Here is a 13,100-nt window from a genome sequence, read left to right as displayed (position 1 = left end):
CTATGCTCCCCCTCCCCTCCCACTAAACACACACACGCACTCACACGCCCCTCCACACTTACTGGAGGTCTTCTGACAGGACAGAAATAGAACAAATTGTCACGTCAGTGTCAGTAAGCTGCCCTCTGTTAAAACTCAGACTCGTGCGCATGTGCCAAAATTCAGAAAGTTATGCTTGCCTGTTACCAGCTCCAAGTGGTGGCTCAATATATAAAAGAAAGAAAGGTGTCAATTAATCGTTCATTCATATATATATATATATATATATATATATATATATATATATATATATATATATATATATATATATATATATATATATATATATATATATATATATATATATATATATTTATTTATTTTTTCAACATTAGGGTGTGGGGGAAATAATAGAAATAAACAGCTATTACCCAGTCACATTTACACCCGTGTTTGAAGCATTCTCTTGCATTAAGCACGTATATATCAAAGCACCGCTCTCTCTTTCTCGCTCTCTCAAGCCCGCACTTTCTGTCTCTCTCTCACGCGCAGACATGCGCGCACGCTTTACAGAAGCCGCGCGAGAGAGCGCCGCAGTCACCACGTCACTGAGGACGAGTAACTGGCCGGCCTGAATTCATCCGACCGGGGGGGAAAGACAGACCGAGTTTAGGGGCCGCTGTCACTCTGCACCGATACTTCCTGCACCGAGAAGGTAAGCTGCTCTCTGTCGTTCGCTGTCGGCTCCATATAATGGGTCACAAATTAACAGAAAGGTTTGCTGAGGTGTCATTTTTAAATGTGCCCCTGGCACCCGTGGCTGCAGAAGGAACGGCTGTAATAAAATTCAACTCGAGGAAAGTTTAAAATGAAACTTAATTCAGAAAAACAATATACCATTAGATTTAAAGCCTCTGATTTAAAGAATATCCTTCGGTGTGTGTATGTGGGGGGAATTAACAGAGAAGGGTGTGGCCCTGTGTACATATAAAGGGAGAGAGAGGCCGAGAGGCCCTGTCCCCCAGACCTGTCTTCTGATATTAAGATAAACTGCGCGCGTGCTATTTTTGGGAAAGCCTCACTGGAGTTTTAAACAAACAGTACAGTATTTCAAACCATGTGGAGTACTCTTTCCCCCCTCAATTTAGCATAAATTCTTTATTCCTTAAAAACTATTTGTGTGTAAGTTCAGTGTAGCCTACTTCTGTGTTGTGATTCTAAATTAAGTATCGTCAGTCTAGAAGAAGTAGCTTCTCTGTACTGACGCCTCAACATGTTTACCTTGTCTGAATGTCTGCATTATAGTCAGAATATAGCTGCATGGGAAATGTGGCTCCAGCTTTCCTGCAAGTTTAAATAAAACATATTCCATCCATCAATGTATTTTTGTGTGAATATGAGGTTGAGTCTAATAAAAAGCAGGCCCCCGTCTGCTTTTTGCTCCTGCGCTCTAGCTAAGAACAGCCTGGATAATGAATAACAGTACCTCTTTGTATTTACTCAGGAAATAAAGATCATCATTGTTTGCAACATAGTTTCATCCAAAGCTGAGGTGAAGGTCACCTTTCACATTGCAAGGATGTTTTCCAGTGCAACTGGCTACCTGTACCTCAGCATTTCTGTTTTCCCTTTAGGCCTGAAACTATTGATTCCTGAGCAGTGTTGACATATAAGACCAAATATAGACATGGTAAGTGGACAAGAGCTTGGTCATCTGGCCTTGTATCATGTTAGCTATAATCAAACTGCAGACCAGATCTTGTATCAGTGCAGCAGAATGAATTGTTTTGTGTGACACTGGCGTGGATAGAGTGAGGCTGCCATCTGCCACCATGTGAGCCCTGCGCAACATCAAAAACAGGAGTGTAGAGTGTCAGTGCTACCTGCAGCACCTCGTTATACCTGACGGCATTTTTCCAGAATGACTTTGTAAAATTATTTAAGGTTAAACACAAACTAGCTCTTACCTCTTTTAAAGTTTGGGCACCAGATGAAACAAATTGCACTTATAGGGGGAGGGATGCATAGAAATCAACTTATTGTTATTAAATTCACTTTACCGAACCGTGATTAGTTTAGTTAAAGTCTGTTGCTAGGGGCTTGTGTTTGTGGCCTGTTGCCACGTGGGTGAAGCTTTACAGCTGTCCTGAGGAGTGATGTTAAGCAGAGCATATACAGTGGCTTCTGTAGCTGGGCGGAGAGCACAACTTGGCTGACAGCCTCAATGCAGCAGTAACCTCGAGAGCAGCTGCTGCAGTTTCATTTTTCAGCCGTTTTTGTGAAGATCTTATTATTACAAGATCATAATGTTGATATTTTTCATCCTTTTTGAGCTATTGCATATTAGATGGTCTGATGTGTAAAAGTTCTGTGTGCAACCCGACCCTGTCTACTTTCCCGCCCCTGCACAAACAGGCAAGCAACATACACACACTCTGATCTGTTGGGGGTGAGACAGGTGCAAATACTCAGCTGCTGTCACTGCTGCCACACCACTCCACTACTCTCAGCATGCAAGGAGGTGTGGGTTGAGATAATGCATTGTTAGAGAATGGGACATAAAGTGCAAATTTATTAAAAAAGCAAAGTGTATGGTTAAAAAAAGGGTTTACAACTGGTCTGCTCTGGAGGTGAGCAGCATATGCAAAGTCATAGCAAAGCCAAGCCCACTGCTGTTTCGAGCCATCTGCAAAATGCAAGCTGTGGCTCAAAATGTGAGATCCTCTTCTCTCATACTAGCCTTTCTTTTTTAGTCTCCTTTTTTCTACAGAAAAGCTACACTGATATGTTGACATGTAACATGAAGAATGCTCACATGTTTGGTTGTGTTAGCATAATTAGCATAGAAATGTAGTGACAAAAATTAGAGGAATTTATCCTGATGGAGACATTAATGTATCAAATTTCATGGCTGTCGACTAAAAACCCAATATTTTAATGACACATGGCAGTAGAGGAAAACCGTATGAAGCAGCAAAGTCACTGGACTTGATGACTGATTGTATCAAGTTTCATAGCAGTCCATTTAACAGTTTTAAAATGCCATCTCCAGAATCACATTGCTAATATAGCAAATAATCAAAAATACTAATGTAGTATATTTATGTTGTATCAGGTATTGTAGACCCTTGTTGTTGCTCTTGGCTGGTAGCTGGTGGCCTCACCTCTGTAACCACAGACCAGTGTCATTGCTGTATTTATTTATTATTCAGTTTATTATTAAAAGACACCTTTGACCTAACCATACCGAACAACAGAAATCTTGTTTCAGATGTACTTTGATATCATATGTTCTTGTCACTTCTTATTTAAGCATGAAAGAGTAGCATGTCTGTGTTATTTATTCTTATCTTAACTGAAAATGTTTGAAATTGACTTGAGCTGTTCACTCTTTCAGGTGTTCAGAGGTACAATAACAGACGCTCCCGATTTTGACCCCACCGCTGATGCCGAGGCCCTTTACAGTGCTATGAAAGGCATTGGTGAGTGCCCCACTCCTCCGTGATTCATGGCCACAGAGGTGTAAAGGTCATCGTTTGTCCTCCTCACTAGTCAGTTGAATCATCACTTGACGAATTTCTCGATGCTGTCTAGGATGAGTTTTTAGGTCTTTGTTGAAAATGTTTCTTTTCTGTTTCTCAGGAAGTGACAAAGAGGCCATCTTGGACCTGGTCACCTCTCGAAGCAATGCGCAAAGGCAAGAAATCATCGCAGCTTACAAAAGCAACTTTGGACAGGTAAACAAATACATTTTTAAATGCTACAGCTGTGGTCAGAAGTTTACTTGGCATTCATCTGTTAATTTCAATGATCTAATGATTTATTTTAACCATTATTTTTTTCCAGGTTGCAATAAATGTAGAGTATACATATTTAATGGGTTTAAAATAAGAATTAGGTGCACAATTTTGAATTTATTTTGGAGTGTCTTCAATCCATGCAGGGTCAAATGTATTTTACTGACCAATATTTAGAGAAACTCAGTGACGATCTAAGAAGGACAATTGTAGATTTACGCAGTTTGGGAAGGTCTCCTGGAGCCATTCCTAACCAGCTGCAGATTCCAGGATCATCACTACAAACAACTGTACGTAAAGTTATTCAGATGTGTCACCATTTTGTCAAGGGAGTAGACCAAAACTGCCATTCTCAGAACCCAGGAACCACCGAAGCTCAAGCCTGCCATGAACTGGAAACTGTTGGAACACCAGCATCACTGTCTCCAATGAAGAGAGTTTGAAATCACCACGGACCGAGAGGATAGTGAGGAGCATCTACTCCAAAATCAACATACCATTGTAGAAAAGTCAAATACTTTCTCGAGAAATCTTTATGGTTAGATGAGACAAAGATTGAGTATTCTGGCCAAAATAATAAGAGGTATGTTTGACGGAGTAAAGCCGAGGCACCCAATTCTTGTTTTTGTTTCAGCCATTAAAGATCTATGCCATATAGTCATTTCACTGTGGGAAAATAACAGCTCAAAGAAATTATTGAAAGCCCAAAATGACCAGACATTTACGCCCATGATGAGTGTATGTGAACATCTAAGCACAACTGTAATTTCCAGACATTGCTTAGACACTTTAAAAGCTTAAGATAGCAGTTTTGAGTCCAGCATCACCGAAATTCTCTTTCATCAGGACCTGATTGATGATCTCAAATATGAGCTCACGGGAAAATTTGAGCGCCTCATTGTCAGTCTGATGAGAACCCCGGCCTACCACGATGCCAAAGAAATCCATGATGCAATCACAGTAAGCCAAAAAATTTGATTCGCTCTCACTCCATATTAAATGAGGCAGAAACTGTTTCACATCCGCCTTCATACTCTGTTTTAAGGGTGCTGGAACAAATGAGAGATGCCTGATTGAAGTACTGGCTTCTAGGAACAACAAACAAATACATGACATGGTTGCAGCATACAAGGACGGTAAGATGTTTTATCTAAGACGTCACTTGAATTACGCATCTGATAGTATTTAGAACTGTCATCTGTGTACCCAGCCTATGGCAGAGACCTGGAGGAGGATGTAATCGCAGACACTTCAGGCCACTTTAAGAAGATGCTGGTTGTTTTACTTCAGGTGAGTTGACTAAGTAGGAAACTCAAACACGCTTTGATCACTGTGCCTTTAAACTCTGACTAATCTGCAGTCTGTTGTTTTGATTCAATACTTCTAGGGGACCAGAGATGAGTCAGGAGTAGTGGATGCAGACCTGGTTCAGCAGGATGCCCAAGTAAGCATTTTATAGCCAACATAAAAGCTAAACATGCACATGCTGTTTGACTTTACACAGCCTTTGTTTGAAGAATACTTGAAGTGTCCTGTTGTAAGAGCGTCCTTTACTTTCCTTTTAAAGTATCATATTGGTGGCAGTGCTGAATGGCCTCTGTTGCTTTAAATGAGTATTGTGCTGACACGTGGAAGCGCTGCAGTCAATTTAACAAAAATTAGTTCAGCAGATGTGTATGCATTTTTTTAAATTAAGACTAAACATAAAAGCTAATGTCAATCAAGAATTTTAGGCATCCAGGATAGTGCAGTGGGTATTTGGCTTATTAATTAAGGTCAGTACAGCTTCTGTGACCCTGAGATAAATCTTGCACCAAGGTTGTTATAGTTAACTAAAACTCAACTAAGAAATAAATGTAGATGTGAAAAAACATTTTAAATAACTAAGATAAGAATTAAAAAGTAGAGATCAGAATAAAATCAATTAAATGAAATGATTTTCTGATTTTGTAAAATTAACTGAAATAAAAATAAAAATAAAAATATCATTAGTTTTAGTGTTTGTTATTTTGGTAAAATTTCATCAAAATTTGCCTTATGAGGCTTTCATGAACGTATTTCTAGAAATGTTAATGTCTATAAGACTGTAAGTCAGCTGCTTAAAAAGTCCTGTGTTTCTGTTGTAATACCTGTACTGATTTACTTAAATCTTGCCTCTGACACGATGCCCTGCTCACAGTAATAATTACTAAAGACTAAAACTAAGACTGAAAGTAATAGAAACTAAACTAAAACTAAACATTTTCAAACAATAAAAAACTGAACTGAAACGAGTAAACTCACTCTGGAAACCACCTGAAACTAAACCGAATTAAAACCAAAAATAAATAAAAATGAAATATAATTACAAAATACGAAATTATAATAACTCAGCCCTGGACCCTATCTGTTTTCTAAACTCTCTGTAGGATCTCTATGCAGCTGGAGAGGAGCAGTGGGGGACGGACGAGGCCAAATTTATCATGATCCTGGGAAACCGTAGTGTGACCCACCTCCGCATGGGTAAGCTCAGTTCTCCGAGAAAATATCTCAACAATGAGGCGTTCCAGTCATCCCCACTCTGACCTCAAGTGACTCAGAAGCTGGCTGTCCTCAGTATTAGCCTCCTGCTACTATGTGTGTTACCTAAACTTGCTAACATGCCAGGACAACCATTTTAGTCAAATCTGGGGGGAATTAAAGCACAAAGGCAAACTCAAGATTTTACACAATAATGACCCAAAAGGATGAGATTGGTACTTTTGTGCAATATTTTCCTCTGTTTGTTTAGTTTTTGATGAATATGAGAAGATTGCAGAGATGAGCATTGAGGACAGCATTAAGAACGAGCTGTCTGGAGACTTTGAGAGACTGATGCTGGCCGTTGGTAGGAAATGCACTGAATGCACCATTGTACTTTACATTGTGACACAACACAGTGCCTAATTTGGTCATTTTTCTCATAGTCCAGTGCATAAGGAGCGTTCCCATGTTCTTTGCCAAGCGCCTCTACAAGTCAATGAAGGTAAGCTCAAGTAGCCATTCAGTTTGGTTCCAGTGTGTTTGTAGGCACACTTACTGGTACAGTTATGATGAATGAGGTCTTGTTAGTGACAGATTGTTAAATTTATTAAAATTGCTCAGGATTACTTAACTGTTGCCACAATGCATCGTCCCTCAATCCCTCCAGGGTCTCGGTACAGCTGACAACACTCTGATCCGGATCATGATTTCTCGCTCTGAAATTGACATGTTGGACATTCGAGAGTGTTTCCGCCTTAGATATGAGAAGTCACTTTATAACATGATTAAGGTGAGAAAGAGAGGTACAGCATGTTTTATATGCACTCTGTATGTGAATGTAGAGCACTTATATGACTTTGTGTGTGTGTGTATGTCAACCAGGATGATACATCAGGGGATTACAAGCGGACTCTGCTCAACCTCTGTGGAGGGGATGATGAGTAAGTTTTAGGAATGCTGCATCCAGAAGGGGGTGCTAGAGGACCACTGTATGGCGTTACTACTGTTACTTTGAACTGTGTAAAAGCTTTATTATCTTAATGAATGCTGAGGCTAATGGAAACTCTTTGTTGAAGCTTATAATTGATTTAAACAAACTTACGGTGCAGAGACTGTATTTTAGTCTTCTTCCTAGAAATGTTCCCACTATTTACCGCTTGAGGTTCTGGCTTTGCTGAGTGTGCTATGTTTTGTCAAACCGGTCATTGCAGCTTAGCTGGAGAATTCTTCCCTGAAGCTGCTCAGATAGCCTACAAGATGTGGGAATTAAGTGCCATGACCAGAGTGCAGGTTTGGGCTCCATCTGCTCCCACCTTAGATGTGTGATTGCATGTTTGTCTCAGCAGAGCCTTGCATCTCCACTACCTGCTGGCCCTGTAATGATGTGCTATGGCAATATGCTAACGGTGTTATGTCTACACAGTGAAGGCTTTGTCTAGATGTGATCAGAGTGCTGTTCGCTGAAACACAAATAGTTTTCTGTTAGAATGAACTCTCCAAACCCCCATTTGGAGAGTGAATGTCAAAAAGATCTCAGCATTTTTGACAACAAAAGGCTGTCTCTCTAATGCTTCCTGAAACTGAGCTGTTTTTCATCCTACCAACCTTTTGCATTGTTAGCGGTGTCATGAATTCTAAACTCAAGAGGGCACCCGCCCCCTCAAATGTCAAGAGATTATTATCATAAAGCCAAATGTGTTGCTTCATAATTTTTTATCAGATAATAAAAAAAATCTTGAATAAAAAATAATTTATTTTGCATGTTCTTCAGCCCTCTTTGTGCTTTTAGTTCAAGCTTACAGATATGGATTTAATTAACAGATATTAGTAACTTTGACACTCTGTGAGTAAATACTAATTGTCAGTCTTTCAATTTTGTAATGTGCACTACCTCAGCTGAGGCCTACAGTCCGCCCGGCGCCTAATTTCGACCCTGCTGCTGATGCACAAGCACTGAGGAAAGCCATGAAGGGATTTGGTATGCAAACCCTGCTATATAAAACACACTGACACTATCCTGGCAACTTTGCAAAACTCTTTTTTTTTTTTTTTTTACATATGGCATTTCCTTTTTCTTTATAACAGGAACAGATGAAGATGCAATCATTGATATTGTTGCATGGAGAAGTAATGCCCAGAGGCAAGAGATCAGACAGGCCTTCAAATCCCTACTTGGAAGGGTAAGACACAGGAATGATAGAAAATATGGCTAAATCACAAAATATTACCTTTATTCGTTTATTGTTATGTGTCCTCCACTGGATACGACAGCTTTTAACAACTCACTGTGTTCGGCATTCCAGGATCTGATGAAGGACCTGAAGTCTGAATTGTCAAAGAACTTGGAGAGGCTGATAATTGGGCTCATGCTGACGCCAGCTGAATTTGATGCCAAAATGATGAGAAAAGCAATGGAGGTAAAGTAGGAGTTAAACCAAAACACCCACTGATTTCTCTCTTAAATGACACTCCAGTGCTAATATGTTACATTTCTATGAGTAGTGAACACGGTTCACATTTAATCCCCCATATACTGATACCTGTTTCCCAAACACGTGGTGGTTGATATTTGGCCGAGATAAATTACATAGAACACATTTTATAGTCAAATAAAAATGTATTTATAACTTTTCAACCTGACTGAATTTCCTTATGTGGCAAACCTGACTCATCCTCTGCTCTCAGCAGAGAGCACTTGCGTGCAGATGGTGTTTCATAATTGTTTGTGTCCTCGTTTTATGCATTTTCAAATAGTGAAATATAATAATTTGGTTATTTGAAGGCAAACAGTCAAATTATCACCTAATATGGGAACTGAACAGATGAAACCTGTTTTGGATAAGTAGTAAGTCTTAGATGTTGACAACAGCTTGGAAGTCCAGTGTGTTATTTAGAATTAAACAGGCAGCTAAACTTTGAAATGGGCTCTTGTACCTTTTTATATTTCACAAAGCACTACCTTGCTGGGTCCCACACATACAATAATCAGCATAGAGTTAGAAAGCCTATTTCTTTAAAAAAAACCAAAAAAAAAACCAACAGGCACCAAAATAGCAAAAAATGAAGCTCACACTAGCTTTTTTTCCTAGGGGGCTGGGACTGATGAACACGCTCTCATTGAGATCCTGGTTACCAGGAGCAATCAGGAAATACATGCCATGAATGCTGCCTATCAGGGTGGTAAGTTTGGCACCAGAATAAGGCTTAAAGAATCACTTGCTTTGTCCTAAAAACCTTTGTCAGGGCATGTAATATATCATACTTTGCAGCCTATAAAAAGTCTTTGGAGGATGCCATTCAGTCAGACACATCAGGCCATTTCTGTCGGATCCTCGTTTCTCTCGTGCAGGTAATGTCTGTCATCATCATGAGAACTCACACTGTGTGTAATTTCCACGCCCACTCACAAGTTGCAGTCTGGTAGTCTGGTTTGTGTTCTCTGTTACACATAGATCTATTTAATCACCTCCCTAACTGTCTTTTATAGTGTCTTACAAAAAAAGTATACGTTTTTGGTTAACCACTAGCCTTACAGAGCGGCACTAATTTGCATTTAACCTCCTTGTCTGTTCAGGGTGCAAGAGAGGAGGGCCTTGCAGATGTAGAAAGAGCTAATGCAGATGCTCAGGTGACTGAATGCATCCTTTTCTTTACTGTGTTTAAATATGAAATGTAAGAATGGATCTGAAGGTTTTGTGTTCCCACTGTTCTTCCTGAACAAACCAGGAACTTGCCGATGCATGCAATGCTGACTCAGATGACATGGTGATGAAGTTCATGAGCATCCTGTGCACCAGGAGCTTCCCTCATCTCAGGAAAGGTAAAGGTCATCACAGATATGTAGGTTGCAATGATCTTTACAAGTGTTCAACTAAATTTCTCCAACAAAATGCAGTGGATTTTCGTGCTCTTTGCTGTTCACAGTGTTCCAGGAGTTTGTCAAATGCAGTAACAAGGACATTGAACAGATTATTAAGAAGGAGATGTCTGGAGATGTGAAAAATGCATTTTATGCAATAGGTAATAACTATTTTTCACTACAGACTTTATTCTCCTTTACTTTCAAGTTTGCCACAGCGGATGATACTGTTGATGAAATCCAATCTGGGTGACAACTTCTCAGCTGTTGCATGTTTCTCTTGTCTTTGCAGTCCGCAGTGTAAAGAACCAGCCCTCTTATTTTGCAGACCGTTTGTACAAAGCCATGAAGGTATCTCTTCATCCTGTTTTAGATGAGTTAGGGTTAGATCAGTTATTCAGCATGTCATCTGGATACTAGATGTCAGCCGTAACACGTGATTAGGTCACTTTTATTGGTGCAGAATCCTGTGTTGTCTAAGTCAGAATATACAAAGTATTTATTGATCTCCTCTGCAGGGTCTTGGTACAGACGACAGAGCGCTGATCCGCATCATGGTGTCCCGTAGTGAGATCGACCTTTTTAACATCCGAAAAGAGTTCAAAGAAACTCACGATGCCTCCCTCCATGAATTCATCCAGGTAGAAACTATGATTGTAAGTCTGAGTCTTTGTCTACTAACACCTCTGCTTGGCATGCTGTGTTCACATGTGACTTGTGTGTCTGTGGAGGTTTGGTTTAATTGCTTTGGTCCCGCTGTGTGCAGAGCATGCAGTGCACATCCTTTTTCTGTTGCTGCGGTAAGGTGGTGGGGTACGGTAATCTATAGCTCTCTGCGGTGGACTATGGGTCTGTGGCCACAACACAGCTGTTTAGGAATTTCCCTCTTGCATTCTTCCTCTATCTCTGCTCTGTGATTGGCTGACAGATGCAGAGACAGGAAGTTCCTAAAAGCAGTTCTATAATAACTTACAGATGAAATCAATGTGACACCAATAAAAACAAGCTGCCCTGGATTGGTTTGGAAAACACATTTCCACATTATGCAAGAGCAAGGATTGCTTTATCTTGTTTTTATGAGTTGTGCAGAGAAATAACTGAATTGATCATTTATTAAATTAATTCAATTTAATTGTACATTTTCAGTTTGCTAGTTTCAGTTACAAAAGCGGTTTCGATTTGAGCAGTTTCTCAAAGTTTAAATCTGTGCATGTTTTGAGAAATATGCTTACTTATGTTCCTCTGAGAGTTTGGGGGAAAGCTTCAAATCCCAATCTACGCTATTAATCCACCTTCCAGCACCTCTTAAAGCCAACAGCAGGAGATTTATTGGTTCTGTTTCCTCTGGAAAATGCCAGCTTGTGTTACCCTTGTTTCTAAAATGTATACTAATATAAGCTAACCAGTTGCCCTGCATAGTTTCGTTTTTGCCATAAAAATGTGAAATCTTGATCGAGATTATAAAGTAGAAATCTTTATCTACTGTATGAGTGTCAGCTGATAAACAGGGGAAATTCCACTTTTAACTCCTTTGTTGATATAGACCGATTTCTCAGCTTCTCTTCTGCATTTAACTATTGTGTGAGCCAGAAAAAAGCACTGCCTTCCAAAACATGACCAAATGATTTTTCCACTATTTGTGTTTTTATAACCATGCACAGGGTGACACGTCAGGAGACTATCGCAAAACCCTGCTGATTCTCTGTGGAGGGGAAGATTAACGCAGTTATAGCCCCGCTGCAGCTCAGTTCACAGACTTTAGTGACCACAAGACTGTTGACAGAGTGAAACTGTGATGGTTCACGTCAGCATCTTTTCTCAGTGTAACTGCTGCCACTCTTCAGCCAAATCAAGTGACCTATGACCTCGCAGCCTTGCAAGCCAGTTTTCTGCTCTTATGTCTCAACTTCCTGTCCAGCAGGATGAGACGGTTCTTTTTTTTTTTTTTTAACAGTGTTATACGCTCACGATGAAGATGATCATGTTCGCATCTGTAGTGTATTTAACAAGTAGGTACTAAAGCAGAACCTTTAATTTATAGGCCATCCAACAAATACTGTGATTTGAAGGTAACACACACACCTGAATAAAAAAATACACAATTGAAAACAGTTGTCTCTTCTGTTTTTTACTACATGTTGTTATTACAGTTTTTAATTTGTCTCATCAGACCACACATTCTCTTGCTGTACCTTTTTTATGACGTGGGTTCCTGTATTTGACAAGGCACTTTAATAATTAACCATGTTGATACTGGCAACAGTACAGAGGTGAGCAAAATGGGAACTAGAATATTTAAGATCAGGAAACCCCCCTTCCATTTTAATACCTCTTCTGCTTAGCAAAAATACCCATATGTTATTGTTACTCATAAAAGAGAACTAGTGTAAATAAAGGCTGACAATGCCAGAATAGCAGATTTGAGATATTGAATAGCAGCTAATAGATAGTTAACACGCTCATATTAGCTCTTCCACATTTGCGCGTATTAACGCGTCACTTTATGCTTCATTTCACGTGTGTCAGTTGCACTTGTACACTTGTTAATGCAGAGGAAAAGTGCAAGACAGCTGTCTTTTTCTTGTTAGTGTTTCAGCTCATTGCATATGTGTGAGCGCAGCTGTTGTCGGGCCACTGCAAGTTAAAAGAGGAAAGAAGAAAAAAAAGATGTGGCGAGGAAATCCCCTGCAGTACGCCAAATCCAAGGCAGTCTGCAGCTCTTGCTGCTCTCAGTGGCACACCCAACTTGAAATTGCTCTATTTGATCATAATTACAGGAGATTAAGAGATTACTGCAATAACACTTTGTTAATGTCAATACATACACTGTTCTTGAATTTCCCTTTTGATAATGGGGGATTTTTTTTTTTTTTTTTTTTTTTTTGCTGTAGCAACGATGAGCTCGTACTGCATAAATTAAACAGATTCAAGTTTACATATTTCAAAGGTGCTCAGTTCTCAGA

The 13,100-nt window shown here is 39.7% G+C and overlaps 1 protein-coding gene across 3 annotated transcripts; it reads left to right on the top strand.

Annotated features, from left to right (window-relative positions):
- Positions 1–541: 541 nt before the first annotated feature.
- On the top strand, positions 542–12,256 carry anxa6 (annexin A6). Of its 3 annotated transcripts, XM_080900221.1 has the most exons (26): positions 553–694; positions 1,484–1,531; positions 1,614–1,669; positions 3,377–3,461; positions 3,622–3,716; positions 4,623–4,736; positions 4,822–4,912; positions 4,987–5,066; positions 5,164–5,220; positions 6,185–6,278; positions 6,547–6,642; positions 6,722–6,780; positions 6,946–7,068; positions 7,161–7,219; positions 7,490–7,568; positions 8,175–8,256; positions 8,364–8,458; positions 8,582–8,695; positions 9,368–9,458; positions 9,548–9,627; positions 9,853–9,906; positions 10,005–10,098; positions 10,203–10,298; positions 10,430–10,488; positions 10,656–10,793; positions 11,799–12,256. In XM_080900221.1, exons 3-26 carry the CDS (start codon positions 1,667–1,669, stop codon positions 11,856–11,858), a joined length of 1,998 nt encoding a protein of 665 aa, XP_080756347.1. In that variant the 5' UTR covers positions 553–694; positions 1,484–1,531; positions 1,614–1,666; the 3' UTR covers positions 11,859–12,256. The 3 variants fall into 3 exon arrangements, with proteins under 3 accessions (XP_080756346.1, XP_080756348.1, XP_080756347.1); XM_080900220.1 differs by lacking the exon at positions 1,484–1,531 and having other exon boundaries at positions 542–694; positions 11,799–12,255; XM_080900222.1 differs by lacking the exon at positions 1,484–1,531 and having other exon boundaries at positions 542–694; positions 10,656–10,778; positions 11,799–12,254.
- Positions 12,257–13,100: the final 844 nt, after the last annotated feature.

This window comes from Rhamphochromis sp. 'chilingali', assembly GCF_963969265.1.
Source record: "Rhamphochromis sp. 'chilingali' genome assembly, chromosome: 13".
Taxonomy (NCBI): domain Eukaryota; kingdom Metazoa; phylum Chordata; class Actinopteri; order Cichliformes; family Cichlidae; genus Rhamphochromis; species Rhamphochromis sp. 'chilingali'.
This window is presented reverse-complemented; position numbering and strand designations above follow the sequence as displayed.